Raw genomic sequence first — 17,102 nt, 5'->3', positions numbered from 1 at the left:
AAGGACGGCACCACCCCGCATAAGGCGGAACTTCCCGCACCAATTGTCAGAGCCAAACCGAATAACCTGTCCGAAGGTTACACGCTCCGGTAGGACTGTAATTGTAAAAACTTCTTCGATTAAGGATTCGTGGTCGGGGCTTCCGTGTGTGTCTTCGTAGAGGTTGTTCGTCCCGTGTGGGCAGTAGTCAGTAACGATTGCTACGTTACGCTTATTACCGGTCATTAGACAATGGAATTATGGGATTTAATGGGTTCAAAGTTGGCGCGTGGAAGATCTTGGTCATACCTCGTAGAACAGCCAGGCACTGAAGACGACTTGCACGAAGTTATACAGGATGAGGGTGTTTCGCAGCTGGAATGGTTTTCGGTTCTCCATAAGCCTTGGGCCTAGGACCTGAAATGGTTGGGGAGAAGAAAAATACGTTATTAGGATTGTTATCAAGCTGTGAGTCATGTTGAAGTTACGAAATCTGTCGCCCTAAGCCCTAAAACAGCCCTTTGAACATGTAGTCGCAGCAGCAGCGGTTTGGTTCTCATGAACCAACAAAACGCAACGAACCAGTTTATCGGTGTGCACACACGAAGTGTAATCTCGGACGACGAAAATTAGATATTGATAAACGGCTTCGCGACCATGAACCACTTTTTCCGGCTATCGAATGCGACCGTCCAAAAAGCCTCTCTAAGTTCCCAACGGCGCGCAAATCATGATTAAATCACCGTTCTCTGCCACCTGTCGCCTTCCTTTCCCCGCATTTTCAGCTGTGACCGATTCGATGAAACAATGTACGGCTATGCTCGACCGAGTCCATAAATCGTCGTCGTCGGTTAGGGTTACCATATTTGGTATTCACCGAGAAAGATAATCTGCTTTTTTTTATTATGTAAAATACAGTGAGCGAATTTAAAATAACAGCTCCCTGTCTTTTAACATATTTTCCTGATGTCCACTGTGTAATAAGCGTACGTTAGAAGCCACGGAGCTCCCCAGACCGTTATTATTGGAAAAAATCTCCACTAAATATGTGCTCACCAGTCGTTTTCTATGGCTAACCTGCATGTGTGGATAAAATTTAAAAAAAAGTTGTTGCTCTCTTTTTATAGTATAAGTCCAGATAGTCAAAGGTAATTACGAGATATTTTCACGGATTTCCATTGGTCGTGATTATTAAATGCAATTCATCATCCATACTTCTTAACTAATTTGCTTAGTTATTTGTTATCTCTGGGCGGAGTTATGAATGAAAAGATGAACAAACTGTTACGCCCTTTTTGCAGCGTAACCATCAAAATGGATTATATCAATAGCTTCTTGAGGCATTCTAATACTATTAACTATGTTTAATTGTTTTTAACTACAAACCGTGACTACAAGCATATTTTTTTCCTCTAGAGCTGATTTTTCATAGGCTCAAGCTCTTTAAAGCATTACGGAGCCAATTTCATCATGTGACTAAATTAGTTTGTTTGGCACAATATTCAGGGTAGTTTGGTGAACCCATGTACTCACGATTAAATACATTTCACATGTTACTCAAGAGTACATTTTGTACAAGTATACTTCAAGGAATATCATCGGACTTTAAGATTTCGATTGAGGGCAGTTATACTCCATTCAGTCTGCATTTTACGGAAAGCCTGTCCATCCTTTTTGAATCGCGGATCAAAGCTTAGGTATGATATTGAGTGCTGGTCAAAGTTGTTTCGATAGATTTCGATAGAATGAAACGTTGAAACTTTTTAGTAGCTTGTCCAGCACTTTATTAAAAATATTATCAGTGTTCGGTTATTGGCGTTGCAGTCAGTGTAAATCAAAAGCTGATTCGTTTCAATTGTCCGACGTTTCGATGTATTTAACACCTTTTTCAAGGATTCTAAAATATAAACATTTAGGTACATAAATATCAGTTGGTCAAGGAATTTTACAAGTCTTACAGAAACAATAGCTTTTTCGTCAGGTGGCTCTAACTGTCGAGCAGTGGTCATTACACATTTAAACATTCAAACAAAACTTCCTACAAACATTACAGAAAACATTAATCATTTATACTAAGTCAAAATATTCTAAATATTATAATTACTGGCACAATAAACTCTTAGTTGTAAAACACTGATTCTAATTTAGTTTTCTTTGTCGTAAATCTACTTGTCCAACTGTCGTTTCGTTCTTAATTAACTATACTATGTTGTATGCAAGCCGGCTTTCAAGTTTGGTTGTGTGTTGGTTGTTCTCGGTCTTCTGCAAGCAAATGGCGTTCATCTCTCTCTGTGTCGTTGTGTTCTCTTCTTTGGGTTTTGATTGTGTGTAAGACACCAGCATACTGTGAAGATAAACAGTCAACATCTGATCGTTTGTTTACCGTATGATCAGTGTTGACTATATGGCAAACTTCCAATATGGGTAATGCAGAGGAGCGACGATGTTGGTCAAGTATTTTGACTTTGTCGAATGCGAACCTATGATCCTTCTCTATGCAATGTTGGAGTAAGGCAGTTTTCTCCTTCAAGTGAGCAAGATCATATGATGTTGTCGGACTTTCAGGATTGCGTTCTGTCATCTTTTCCAATTTGTTTATGTCTGATTGGTGGTTGGAAAGACGTTGTTTTAGAGTTGTGGTAGTGAGTCCAACGTAGCTCGCATCACAGCTGTTGCATAGAACTCTGTATATGACATTTGTTTTCATGAGAGGTGGGATGACGTCCTTGGTATTGGTGAAAAAAGATCCTACGGTCCGTTCATTCCGTGTTGCCAAAACGATGTTTGGATAGTCTTTCTTAAATAGCGTTTTCAAACGACTGGTTAAATGTTCAACATGAACCAAAGGTTTGTACAATACTTCAGTTGTAGGTATTTCAGACAAATCTCGATCCCGTCTACTTTTTTGATTGATTAACCTTTGTCTCAGTGACCTTGGATAATGGTTAAGTTTTAATTGCTCATCGATGATTTTATCCACTGCATTTTCTGTTAAGTTTGTGCTTAACAATCGAACTCGTTTTATAAAATTGTTAACCATGTTAATTTTCATGTGCAGTGGATGGTTAGAAAGAAAATCTAGAAAACGTCCGGATGCCATTGGTTTGGTAAACCATTCGGTAGAGACAGATTGGTCCTCGTGGCGCACTATCACCATATCCAAGAAGGGAAGGCGTCCATCTTGTTCAATTTCGCAGGTAAACTGAATGTTTGGATCGAACTGGTTGAATATTGCAAGAAGCTCGTCAATCTTGTCTGCTGGTATTGCAAGTAGAAGGTCATCTACATATTTTTTAATAACGGGTATTGGAAAGTTGATAGTTCTGGTAACACTGTCGAGAAGCACTTCCATCACCAAGTCGGCTACGGTGGGTGATAGTGGATTACCCATGGCCGTGCCGAAAATTTGCTTGTAGTAGTTCCCTCTATACGAGAAGAAACTGCATTTCAAGCAAAAATCTACTATTTCCAAAAACAAATCCAAATTTATGTTTGTGTTGGGCTTGATGTCTTGCCAGCGCTCAATGACAATTTGTTGTACGAGATCTCGTGGTATGCATGTAAACAAAGATACCACATCGAAAGATACAAATATGTGGTTCTCTGGTAGGTGAACGGTGTTGATATATCGACAGAAACTGAACGAGTCAGTAATATTGTACGTACTGTGAATGGATGCGCGTGTCTTACACACAATCAAAACCCAAAGAAGAGAACACAACGACACAGAGAGAGATGAACGCCATTTGCTTGCAGAAGACCGAGAACAACCAACACACAACCAAACTTGAAAGCCGGCTTGCATACAACATAGTATAGTTAATTAAGAACGAAACGACAGTTGGACAAGTAGATTTACGACAAAGAAAACTAAATTAGAATCAGTGTTTTACAACTAAGAGTTTATTGTGCCAGTAATTATAATATTTAGAATATTTTGACTTAGTATAAATGATTAATGTTTTCTGTAATGTTTGTAGGAAGTTTTGTTTGAATGTTTAAATGTGTAATGACCACTGCTCGACAGTTAGAGCCACCTGACGAAAAAGCTATTGTTTCTGTAAGACTTGTAAAATTCCTTGACCAACTGATATTTATGTACCTAAATGTTTATATTTTAGAATCCTTGAAAAAGGTGTTAAATACATCGAAACGTCGGACAATTGAAACGAATCAGCTTTTGATTTACACTGACTGCAACGCCAATAACAGATTACTGCCAGTTTCCCTCAGTCGATAGCATTCCTCCGAATTATCAGTGTTCTGTAACGAATGTTCATTAGATTTCATCAGAATCTCATCTAGTATCATTTGAAAATCCTGCCAATGGATTTCTTGGTATAAAGTATCGGATTTTGTGAGAATCCTTTGAAATTTGTCCTTAAGATTCCATCAGAAACACATCAAATAAAAAAATCAGAGATTGTGTTAACCTTTCTCAGAATAATGTGCCGGATTCTGTGATGGCAAAAATTCTGTAAAATCCTACTACGGATTTTGTAACAATCTTGTCAAACAGTTTTTCCATGAAATTTATGTGAGAGTACTATCTTTAAAAGTGCAAGCTATCTATCTGCCTCTAAATCTTCCTAATATTTGTTGTAATCTTTCTCAGGTATAAAAACGTTTCGCATACGAACGGTTCGCATATTGGACGTTTTGCATAAAGTAATTTCATAGAAGAACATGTAGCATTTTAAAGAAGGCATACAATTCTCATTATACCAAATGTCCATTACACCAAACGTCATTCGAAACGTCCTTGTGCGAAACGGCCTTATGCGAAACGTATCTATGCGAGATATCCCACCCGAAGAAAGCTGCAGAAAATTATTGTATTAATCCTCATAATATTAAGCATATTTTAAAAATCAAACGAATAAATAGCTGAAAAAAAAATCAAGCAAATTTAGGAAGATATCGTTAACAATGTAGAGAGTCTTCAAAATTAAATACCTTAAAATGACGAACCTTAAGTTTTAATAATAAACCTTTCGTATGTTCAAACTTCAAGTTGGTAGCGCATCAATAGGGCCAGATATGAGAAGTGTTTAACCTCTTACCGGGCCGCAAAAAAATGAAGTCGTGAAGGCAGGCGTTGGAAGGCCTGCTTCACGTTCTATTGTTTTGATCAAGTACTTTTAGTAACATCGAATTTCGTTATCACTAAACCTTCTGTAAAATTAGCGGTTAAAAATGGAAGAAACAAATGAAAAGTATAAAACATTCTTTATCATTTTGTTCAACGGAATTTGCAGAGTGGAGCTACTAATCATAATCAAATTGACAAAAATAAAACACACAACATATAGTAGCTTACAACCCGAAGACGATGTTCAACTTTACAATTATACAGAGAGAATAATTTTGTTTGCATTTACCCGTTATAGCGGCTGATGTGTCCAAACCAAATCGAAACTTGACAGAAACATAAAGTATACACAGAAGTGCAGTAGGCTGATGTGTCCAAACCAAATCGAAACTTGACAGAAACATAAAGTATACACAGAATTCTCCAATTTGTTAAGTATTTGAACCATTTTATAGTAGACCAACAGAATAGCAAACTGTGCTACAGAACAATTCAAGATTTTCCGGAAACCAAACCTGAACGATGCACAAAATCCTTGTACATGTCTATTAGTGGTGCTTGCTGCTTCCTCCTAATTCAGTTTTCGTTCACGTTTTGTACAAAAATTTAATTAAAATTGAATGTTCACTAGAGTTTCAGACTCGTTTAAAAAGGTCACAATTGAAAAGAATCATTCAGCAAAGTAGGATGGATGGCAGCACACAATCGTAAGCTAGTTTTGAAAGTATTATTTGAAGTAATGTTGAGAAAATGTTAAATATGAATGCTCAAGTTCATGTTGTTATTCGATTGCGCTATAAAAACTATTCTACGAATAATAATATAAAACTGGCTCCGTAATGACTTACACATCTTGAGCCTATACAAAGGAGTAAGTTGTGAAACAAACTTCGTCATGCAATTCCAGGTTGTCATTGAGAACATTGAAACATGATCTATTACAAATTAATGCTTTAGATGGTTACGCAGCAAAAAGGGCGAAACTTCCAATTTTGTTTAGGATGGTGAGCACAAAGATTTGATGGAGATTTTTCCATGATAATAACGGTCTGGGGAGAACCGTTCATTCTAGATTTGAGTGCAGTAGGGTGTGATTTTGAGGACCATGAACATTTCAGCACAGATTTATGAGAAAAAAATGGTACGGAACGAAAAAAAGCACCACTTGAATTTCAATTCAAGAATCTACTAAATTCGATACATTCCATAATTTTTCAAAAGGACCTATCTCAAATTGAGAGGCTCCCTTCGTTCACTTTCTCTTCAACCAATAACTGAGCCATATTAACCTCTTCTGTTTCGTTTTTATATGGAACGCTAGCCAAGGGCATTGTGATTTGATCTATGGTAAAAAAAAAATCCCAAAAGCTTTAGTGTTGCACTGTTATAATCGTAAGAGATCAAGAGATGGAAGATATCAGTTATCCATTGAAGCTCCTATCAACGCTGAAAAATAAATTGTCAAGCAAATAGGAAGGATCTTACGTGATGTAAACCAATCGATTGTACTACTTTTCATCGAATACTATTTCCCGGAAGGCCAATTTTCCTGAAGCCCCTATTTCCCGAAAGCCAGTAACCCGAATGACCTGTTTCCCCGAAAAATAATGTTGATCAAAAAGAAGCATTCTATGCTCTTTAGTGACAGAACAAGAAGCAATGGAATGTAGACGATATTTGGCTGTACTCGCCTTAAAACATAATGCACAAAAACCTGAGGACAATATAACTCGAAAGAACCATCAATCCAATGAAGAAGGGTGCATATCAGCTTTTCAGGTTATCCAGCACCTTGGAACGTATGCAATTCACACAATTATCAGTGCCAAAAGCTTTTCGAAGAATTGGGGAAACGGGGTATTCGGGGAAGAGTGGCACAACCAACTATACTGTATCAGTAATATCATATTGAATGAGGATAATACAATTGTTTCTAATTGTCTTAAAGAACAAAAAGCGTATAAAATAAATCTGGTAAATTTTAACCAGAAAGTCAAGATTTTTACAAGCACGGTTTGAACAAGATTGCGTTGGATGCCCGAATAACCCATTTATATCTTCTTTACAACTTTTATCCGTACATTCCTGAACAGCGTTTATTCCATGAAAGCAAGACATATCAGAATTGTTTTTTTTTCTCATAAGGGCTTATCTGCATTCATCGATTCCACTTTACCGTTGCTCACTTTGCGTTATTGCAGAAAACTGATTATCTTTTCGCAACATATTTTCGTGCTTTTGGGTGGAGAATCACTATATCTTGCTTCATTACCAAGAAATATTACAGATTTATCTAATTTATTATTTAGTTATTAGCGAAAAAGAGAATCGATGAAGAGAAATCGTTCATGTCAGTCAAGCCCTTATGAAGTAACAGTGTAGATATTATAAAAACCTCATATACAATATAATATAATATAATGTAATTGTAATGTTATTTTTACGATATACTGTATTGTGTTTTCAACCTTTGCGCTCCTGACCTATTTTCAATAAAATTCTGTTTCTGGTGTTACAACACTATTCAAGTTTCGTGACCTGTATTGGGAACCCTAGCCGGACGGTCGGTTGCGAATTTATACGGATGTTCGTGAGGTCTGTCCGAAGGTCATTTGAGACATTTCCAAAATTGTTTTACAAGGATCAAACAAAATTACAGTATTTGTAACTGGATCATAAACCATTAATACATTCCGAATCTTTCAACTCATTTAGAATAATTCTGGCCGGTTCCGGATTCTGGGACATCAGTTGGGTACCAAAGATCAGCACAAACACATCAATCTTTATGATTATACAACAGAAGTATAATATAATGCATATTGAGTAATTTTGTGCAACATAGGGTTATCTACACGTTTTTCCGGAATATCCTAAAGCCGACTCCGGAACCCTGGAAAAGGACATTAATCCGATGATTGGAAACCATAGCATGCGACACATCAATCTTTAAGATTTTTCGCTCTGACGACTCGAAATCCATGAGTTTTTATATTGTCTTGAATATACATGATGGTATAAATCAAATGGCGGACTTGGATCCATCCAGGTAATCTCGATTCGGTTCCGGTAAGACTCAAATGGAACACTTTTTGAACCGGCCTCCAGGAATTCCTCCAGGATTACCTTCAGGGGTTCCTCCAGGAATATCTCCAAGAATACCTCCAGAGATTCCTCCAGGACTACCTCCAGAGTTTCCTTCAGGACAATCTTAAGAGATTCCTCAAGGTTTACCTCCAGGGATTCCTCCAAGAATACCTCTAATTTATTCAGTAATACCTCCAAGAGCTTCTCCAATAATACCTTCGAGGATTACTCCAGTAATACCTCAAAAGATCTCTCCTAGAACACCTTCAGGGATTCATTGAGGAATATTCCCATGAATTACTTAAGAAATATATTGTTGTATTTTTCGATTGTACGACATTTCCCAGAATGACGTTCCCCAGAACGACATTCCCCAGAACGCCATTCCCCAGAATTGGACATTCCCCAGAAATCCATTCCCCAGAATGGGACATTCCCCAGAAAACCATTCCCCAGAATGGGACATTCCCCAGAAAAAAAAAATAACAAGAGATCATTGAGGTGTTCAAATCCAGGAAAATGGTAAATAGTAAATAGTGAATGCATCTAACTGTAAAATTCGAGGAAAACCATAATTTTCATAGGTAAAACATTTTCGTATTATTTTTTTATTTTTAACGGTAGGACTTTCGGTTTGTTGCAGTCTTTCATTAATTGAATGGAGAATCTTTAAATCAAAAATTCTTAAAATTAACCACCTATGGTCGGAAATGTAATTCGAACCATTTGGACGATTTTTATATTTTTTGACGCTCGTCGAAAAAGTTAAAATTTAGCGTGACATAATATGTGAACCATCCCTAATTATTTAGACAATAAACCTAGGAAGAACAGCATATGTTCAAAAGAAGGGAGAATATGCCATGAAAGCCGAAAAACAAATTCCATTAATTTACTTTGTGACATATTACACTACACCAATCTCCCTTTGAAAGTACAATTAGAAAGAACAGCCAATTTTTAAAGAAGAAAGAATAACTATGAAAACAAAAAAACAATAGCTTGGATCAAGTTTGATCATAAAACACAGTATGGCATATGTAGGAACAGCTTATGTTAAACGGTTGAGCTACTTTTCCTCGAACGTCGGTTTCCCAAATGTCGTTTCCCCGAACGCCAGTTCCCAGAATGCCAGTGCCCCGAACAACCCGTTTCCCCGAATAGCCTAGTTTCCGAAAAGTTTTTAGCTCTTATAATTATCATTACTTTTGTGTTTCGAGGTGGTAACGAACCGGTCATCTAATATGCACCCTTCTTCACTTGATTGGCAGTTCTTTCGAGTTTCACCATCATTGGCATTTTTGGCAAGATATATTTAGTCGAGGATGACGTTCAAATTTATATTATCTTCTTCTTTTAATTGCTAATCATTCATTCTAGTTCAGCACCCAATCCTTAAAGACTATTCTTGCACCTGTTTGAACTGCATCACTATTCGGGGAAACGGGTCATTCGGAGAGGTGGCATTCAGGGAAATGATATTCAGGGAAACGACAGTAGCAAAATTATGAAATTAATTAAGACACAATTAAGAAAAATTTTAAACAGCATTTTCCTCCTAAGATTATGGTTGGGTCTGCCGATGAACCACTTAGCCACAAAACCACCTCTTTCCCCCTTAGTGATTTTTTGACCGTACAAACTTTTTGAAATTTGTATGCCACACCCCCCCCTTCCATAGAAGACCAAGTGATTTATGGACGGCAGCTTAGATGGTTTGCCTTATAAAAAAGAAGCAATCAATCGCCGTTTAAAAGATTTTTTCACTCAATTCCGATTTTATTCGCTTGAGATCCATACTAATGAATTTGACAAAATAATATTTTGGGTGAATTGACGTCTGTGTCCGGAATTCGAAGCTTCTGGGAATTCGAATCAATTCAGTAGGTACATTTCTTAACGACAAAAAAACTAAACTACTAATTTTTTCCACTCTTTACAAACGTATAAAACCCATTCTGGGGAATGTCCTATTCTGGGGAATGGTTTTCTGGGGAATGTCTTATTCTGGGGAATGGATTTCTGGGAAATGTCCCATTCTGGGGAATGGGTTTCTGGGGAACGTCATTCTGGGGAATGTCGTTCTGGGGTTTCACTTTCTGGGAAATGTCCTACAACCGTATTTTTCACTTGCTTCTGATTTCCACTCTTAACGTATCACAATTGATCTAAACCTATGAACATTTGCCAGAACCGCCTTCCCTTACGCCTAATACATAGACAATCTGCTAACCAAACAGCAAATCTATCTGCCTTAAAATGACCACCCCTACATCTTCCCGCATGAACTGGCGTAGATGCAGGGCTATATCCGGTCTACTGTGGGCCAGTTTTGAATGCATCATCAATTCCATCCCCATTCTGATGTGGCAGGCGCCATTGTTACCTAAAAACATAAAATAACATGTAGATCATGTTTGTAAAGGTACCAGAAGAACTGAGAATTTTGAAACCCGAGAACTGAAAAAAACCCCTCAAGCATTGTCTCCAATTTGGTAACCCTATCGCCGTTGCTGTGTGTGGGGTTGAGGAAATTCAAGGTGAACCGCGAAAGAAGAGTGTGAGTGGCTGCATTTCATTAGCATTATCGTTATCAAATCCGGTGGTGGTGAGGAGGAGGAGACCGGTCCTCGCCATGCCACGCCACGACGCCGGCTCGGATTAGGTAACGTGATCACGTACTAGTAGTAGAGGCGATCGATTCGATTGAACGTGATCGTGCCCGTGCATTGAGTCACACACGAACGATATCGATTGAATCGGGACGAGATATGTAATTACCGATTTTCAACGGAAAATTTGAACACGAATTAAGGAGGGATTCTAGTCATGATCGTGAACCTGGTTAAGGTTCAAGGGGTGGTTTCTGCTAGAATCCCCAAAAGATCCGGAATCAAAGTGACGACATAGAAGAATTCTAATAAGAAGGATTCCATGAAGAATGCTTTTAGGGAATGCTAACACTCTACGGTGTATTCCAGTCGGGATTCCGTAACTTTTTAGCAGGAATCTTTGATGAATTCTCGTCATAATGCCCGAATGATTTACAGTCGACACTCCACATCTCGATGATCTACATCCACATCTTTCCCTATGTCGATGATTTGTTCGGTCCCTTCATTCTGCATACATTTTCACTCTCCATATCTCGATATCTCCTTATCTCGATGTGATTTTCATTCCCGATTTTCTCTCCGTATGTCGATATGCCCATTATCAAAGGTTACTAGACAAGATTTTAGGAATTCAAAACAATTTTCAAAAACAAAATGACGTCTGTTTGTTTTCAATTTTCCTAATAACGGAGTGATTTTCAATCTAGGATTCATTAAAAATTTGTTCTATTACTCGATCTCTCCCTATTTCGATGGTCCCTTCGATCTCGAGATGTAGAGAGGCGACTGTATTTAAGATTCTGGAACGATATCATTCCAGAGAATTTCAGTTGGAATCCCTAAACTGTTTTTGGGAAGTTTAGAAGTAATCTTCGTATGATATCAATCTGCAGTCGAAAGTCTGATAGGATCCCAGTTGCAGTACTAGAAAGATTTCTGAGAGGATCCTAGTCGAAATCTCATTGTTAGACTTTGAATAAGAAAAGTCGATTTTAATCGAAATTTTCAGAAAATTCCAGTCGGAATCATGCAAAATTCTCCTAGTAGCAATTTTTCTTGAAACTATTTAAATTCAGAATCCTTTTGTAATATTGTACAGAATCCATTTCGAGTCATGTGGAGATTTTATCTGACATGTGATGCAACATACATAGAACTTTCTTTAAGAATCTTGAAGGGATTTCGTCTAGAACCTTGTAGGAGTCCTGATTCTAATCGAAATTTTGCGAGGATTTTAATCAGAAATTTGGAGTATATAGAAATCACAATGATAATATTGTTAAAATTTTTCCTTGCAGAGATTTCATTTGGGGAATTATGGATATTGTATGGAAGTTTGCAAATCTTGAATCTATTCTGCTTGAATGTTTGAATAGTAAAGACTGGAATGGGCAAAAATTTGTCGATAAAAAAATGTATCTTTCAGTCAAAATTCATAATTCAAAAACTTCATTTTTTTCTTGTGATAACAACTACCGAAAGCTAAACATTACATATATTTTGCAATTGGATTAAATGGACAAATTGATGTGAAGTTTTGCGAAAAAGTTACACGTCTTCTCAGTGAGAATCGAACTCACAACTCCCTGATCTCTAGTTAGGGCGCGTTACCACTACGCCATAAGAGGACCCATGAACGCAGAAGTTAACCTGAATTCGTGTGCTATTTCCATACATAAAAAACAATGCGCTCTCGGGATAGGCATTGGATATATATAGAAAGCGTTGTGTTTGGATGGGCATCTAATTCTTCCGAAAGAGGTGCACTTTGCGAAAAAGGACCACGTGATTATTGAGCTGAAATCGAATTCTGGTTAACTTCTGCGTTCATGAGTCCTCTTATGGCGTAGGGGTAACGCGCCCTAACTAGAGATCAGGGAGTCGTGAGTTCGATTCTCACTGAGAAGATGTGTAACTTTTTCGCAAAACTTCACATCAATTTGTCCATTTAATCCAACTGCAAAATATATGTAATGTTTAGCTTTCGGTAGTTGTTAAACTTCCACTCGGCTGGTTAGCCGTAAACCACGATTCTTGTGATAGTTTGATTCATTTTTTGGTTTGCCAAATCCGAACTGTCGTGCATTGAGGTTAACATCTTCCAAAAAATTTTGCACAGTGGTCTCGTTGATCGTTTTCCATGGATTTATTAGATTTTTAGAAATTCCATTTTAGCAAGACCCAATACCGTTCGATAGGGCGGAGATCTGGGCTGTTGGGTGGGTTGTGGTCTTTGGGTACCAAAACCACGTTGTTCGCATCGTACCACTCGATTACCGTTTTCCCATAGGTGCAACTCGCCAAGTCTGGCCAGAACAGCACATGTCTATTATGTTGCTTCAGGAATAACAGCTTCTTTTATAGGCACTCCTTGACATAATTCTTTTGATTGATGGTTCCCGTAGTGATCGAAAAGTCACTTTTTAGACCACACGTTCCCATGGCATGCCGGACGAGGTATTGTTTCGGAATTTTTGATAGTTTGATAGTTTTGAAAATTTAGGCCATCTCCCCTTTTTCTGATGCGGTATAAAAATCCTGCTCCGGAAGCTGTTTGAAAACCGCCTTCACATAAGTTTCATGCGAGAACGTCGGATTATCTTACTGCGCGAGCAAAATTTTGACACGCTGCCCCACTTACTTGGACCTAATTTCGAAAACTGGAGAGCGATAGGTGAACACTGATCATAGCAACCAATTTATATACACTAAACTTCCAAATGCAGCAGTTCAGGTTTTTTCATGCATTTTCAATAGAAGTACATCAATTTGAAGTTGACCAATTTTGGCGTTCCAGTCTTTATCCATCTGAAATCTTGTAGAGATTCTTAATTTACCGGCATTTGTAAAATCTGACTGGAACTTCGTTTGAAACTTTGTATAGATTATGTTCCACGGCTTGTGAAGATTTCATCGGAAATACTGGAAGAGGTCTCGGTTTTGTCATTCCATCTAATAGTTTGGGGGATTCTGACTGAAATTTGAAAAGATTTCTACCAAAAGGTTGTAAAGATCAGAAACCTTGTGAAGAATCTAACCACAACGGTAATTTCGTTCAGAGTTTAGAAAAATCTTGGTTTAGTATCCTGTTATTGATTTCTATTCTTAATTTTGTTTTATGCCGAGATTTGTATGAATTCCAAACAACATCTTGTACAGACCCCAATCTGAACATGTCATATCATTGTAATCTCACGAGAGTCTGATCAGAATCTTGTTAGAAATGTTGTAGATTATTTTAACAAAAATAAACTGTTTCCTATTTTAATTGCGTTGAGATTCTGTTCTATTACATTCCAAGATATTTCGACAAAAATCTCACATCTTCCAGCCGGTTTGTTGTAAAACTTTCATTCCAAATCTTGAGTACATTTTATCCGGGAATTAGTAAGGACTCAAACTAGAATATCGCATACTCGATTTCATCAGGAATCTTGAAGAGTTAGAAAATTTTGAATCTTAGGATCATCCAAATTATTCATAGGAATTCTATCCAGAATCTGGTTGAGATCTTGAGCCACAATCTTACAAAAATTCCAAACAAAATATTGAGGAGATTCCAATTTAAATCTTTTAAAGATTCTATTCGAAACAATGACGAGATCACCGCTACTACCTTGCTGAGAATTCCGCATTGGAATCTAGTAGGGATTCTACAGGACATTATGTATAATTGGCAAAGACTTAATACGACATATTATTTGATTCTGGTCGGAATATCTAAACGATTCATAATCTAAATATTTTGAAATTTCAAGTATAATCCTTGTAGTGATGACATCCAAAATATTTGTAGAAACAATAACCGGAATCTGGTTAGGCTTCTGATCAAAAACCCGATGAAGTTCTTACGTTGGCACACACAAAAAAATTAATGTTTTATCGGATTCTTGGGAAAATGTATTTAGAAATATTGGAGGGGTTTACTTCTGAATATTGTAGAGGTTTGGATAATTTTTTGTTGAAATTCTGACTGAAGATTCTAACCGAACTTGTACAAAGATAACACACGCAAATATGTATAGATTTCTATAATGCTTATGTAGAATCATCATTCAGATTATTGTGGAGCTTGTGCTTAGATTCTTACTGAAATGCTGTTTGAAATCCTTATGAAAATCCTCAGAGAATTTCTGTCATAAGTTGAATGAAGATTGAAAAATATTGTACAGATTTTTTTCTTAAGATTGTAGAGATTAATTAGTAAAGATAAGTTTGCAATTTTAAAAGATATCATTCAGAATTTGAGTAGATCGTTGTAGAGGTATACAATCAAATACAGTCAACTCTCCCTTACTCGATATTGATGGGACCATCGAGTTACAGAACACAAAAGCAGTGCAACTGCGTTCCAAGGGACCATCGAGTTAGCCATGATAACCAACTTTTACTATGGTTCTCTAACTCGGTATCGAGATACGGAATATCGAGTAAGGGAGAGATAACTGTATTTCCGAATTCAAATTATTGTACCGTATGTGTGAAAATGTTTGCACCATCGCACAAATAAGGCGCTCGTTGCACCTGTGCATACAATTCCTTGATTTTCTTTGCATGCACGTAAGCTATAACTCATACCACAGTAGGCTGCGAGTAAAAGAAACCGATTTCTCTAGTTTGACAGTTCCACCATGACGAAGTGGTAGCGGATTCGTGATTTATCCCACGCGCAAATGTCACAAAAAGACATTTCAATCGCCGTGGGAGTGTCCCGGTGGACCGTGAAGAGGGTTTTAGACCGAGAAAAGAAAGGACAACTATCCGCAAAGGTGGCCACAGGTCGTGCGTCCAGTGCGTTCAATGCGGAAAATGGCGAAGGATCGCGGTATCAGTGATTTTTCGGTACGGGAGATCGTGAAGGACGATTGCGGGGCGAAGTCGAGAGCACGAAAAAAAAAAAACTCACATGATAACCAATTGCATCCGGGAGCTTCGAGTCGAGCGATTTAAGAAGATCATGAACTACCTCAAGCGAAAAAAAAACGGTTATCCTGTTCACCGACGAGAGCATGTTTACCGTCGATCCCGTATCAAATTCCAGAACCGACCGCTATATTAGTTCTCTCCCGGTAAAAGACGTGCCCGACGAACATAAAAACGTGTTTCTGACCAAGCATCCTGCCAGCGTTATGGTATTTGGATTGGTGGCTTCTGATGGCAAAAGAATGGACCAGAAGGCGACAAGGTGAACACGGAGGTCTACATCGGGCTGGCTATACTTCCATGTTTACTGTTTTGTAATCTGTTTATTACGTGACGTAATGTAATTACAATCAAGTCGTCGAATTTTATTCAATGTGTACAAATTATATTACAGACTTGTCTAGGAAACAGGATATATAAAATCTCTGATACCTTCAGTGGGCAATAATTTTTGCATAACAGAGTGTAATCGGCATGTAACAAAATAAAACAAACTACTACAATAGCTTATTTTGCTTCACATATTTTCAAATCATTACATATTTACATTATATTCCAATTTGACAGTTAAGCACAGTGACGCGAAATGATAATCTTTGTTTCATTTTCCTTTCCCGGTTTTTGCCGGGATTCATCTTTGCCTATGGCGAGCAGAAACAACAATATTTTGTCAATACAGTATTTGCTCAAAGCAAAATGACAAAAATGTAAAATTCTGACATTTATTCAGTGCGATGTTTCCGAAGCTCATCTTTTTTCCACGACACAAACCGAAATATTCCAAAATTATCATTTCTTGCTAGCGGAAATCAGAGCTCTTTTTTACTAAAGGCAATACCAAGCTGTACTGTACAGAATCTTCTTCTTTCTTTTTTTGGCGTTTCGTCCCCACTGGGACAGAGCCTGCTTCTCAGCTTAGTGTTCTTATGAGCACTTCCACAGTTATTCACTGAGAGCTTACTATGCCAATGACCATTTTTGCATGTGTATATCGTGTGGCAGGTACGAAGATACTCTATGTCCTGGGAAGTCGAGAAAATTTCCAACCCGAAAAGATCCTCGACCGGTGGGATTCGAACCCACGACCCTCAGCTTGGTCATGCTGAATAGCTGCGCGTTTATCGCTACGGCTATCTGGGCCCCTACAGAATCTGATATTTATTTATTTTTTTTGTCAACGGATATTTCCGGGACATGGTTTTGTGTGACACTGAATTAACATCGTTATGGCACTTAGTTCCTTGTACTCTCATGATAGTTATTAACCAACAGAATATATGAAAGTGACATCCGATTGCATATTAAACATCTAAGTAGGCATGCTAAAACGTCAACGCCTCACTCAACCAGTAACGTCAGACCAGAATGGGAAGTTAATCGTGGAACTTTCACTTGCCAGCAATGAT

General features: G+C 37.7%; 1 protein-coding gene across 4 annotated transcripts in view; it reads right to left on the bottom strand.

Annotated features, from left to right (window-relative positions):
• Positions 1-17,102, bottom strand: part of LOC5569887 (elongation of very long chain fatty acids protein AAEL008004) — a 222,093-nt gene that overhangs the window by 42,522 nt on the left and 162,469 nt on the right. For all 4 annotated transcript variants that reach the window (XM_021837997.1, XM_021838001.1, XM_021837999.1 and 1 more), the window contains one exon: positions 289-396. In XM_021837997.1, coding sequence (XP_021693689.1) covers positions 289-396 — 108 coding nt within the window. The remainder of the gene's footprint in view (positions 1-288; positions 397-17,102) is intronic.

Source organism: Aedes aegypti, chromosome 1 (genome assembly GCF_002204515.2).
Source record: "Aedes aegypti strain LVP_AGWG chromosome 1, AaegL5.0 Primary Assembly, whole genome shotgun sequence".
Classification (NCBI taxonomy): Eukaryota; Metazoa; Arthropoda; class Insecta; order Diptera; family Culicidae; genus Aedes; species Aedes aegypti.
Note: the sequence above shows the minus strand (reverse complement) of the source record. Positions and strands in the feature narration are given on the sequence as shown.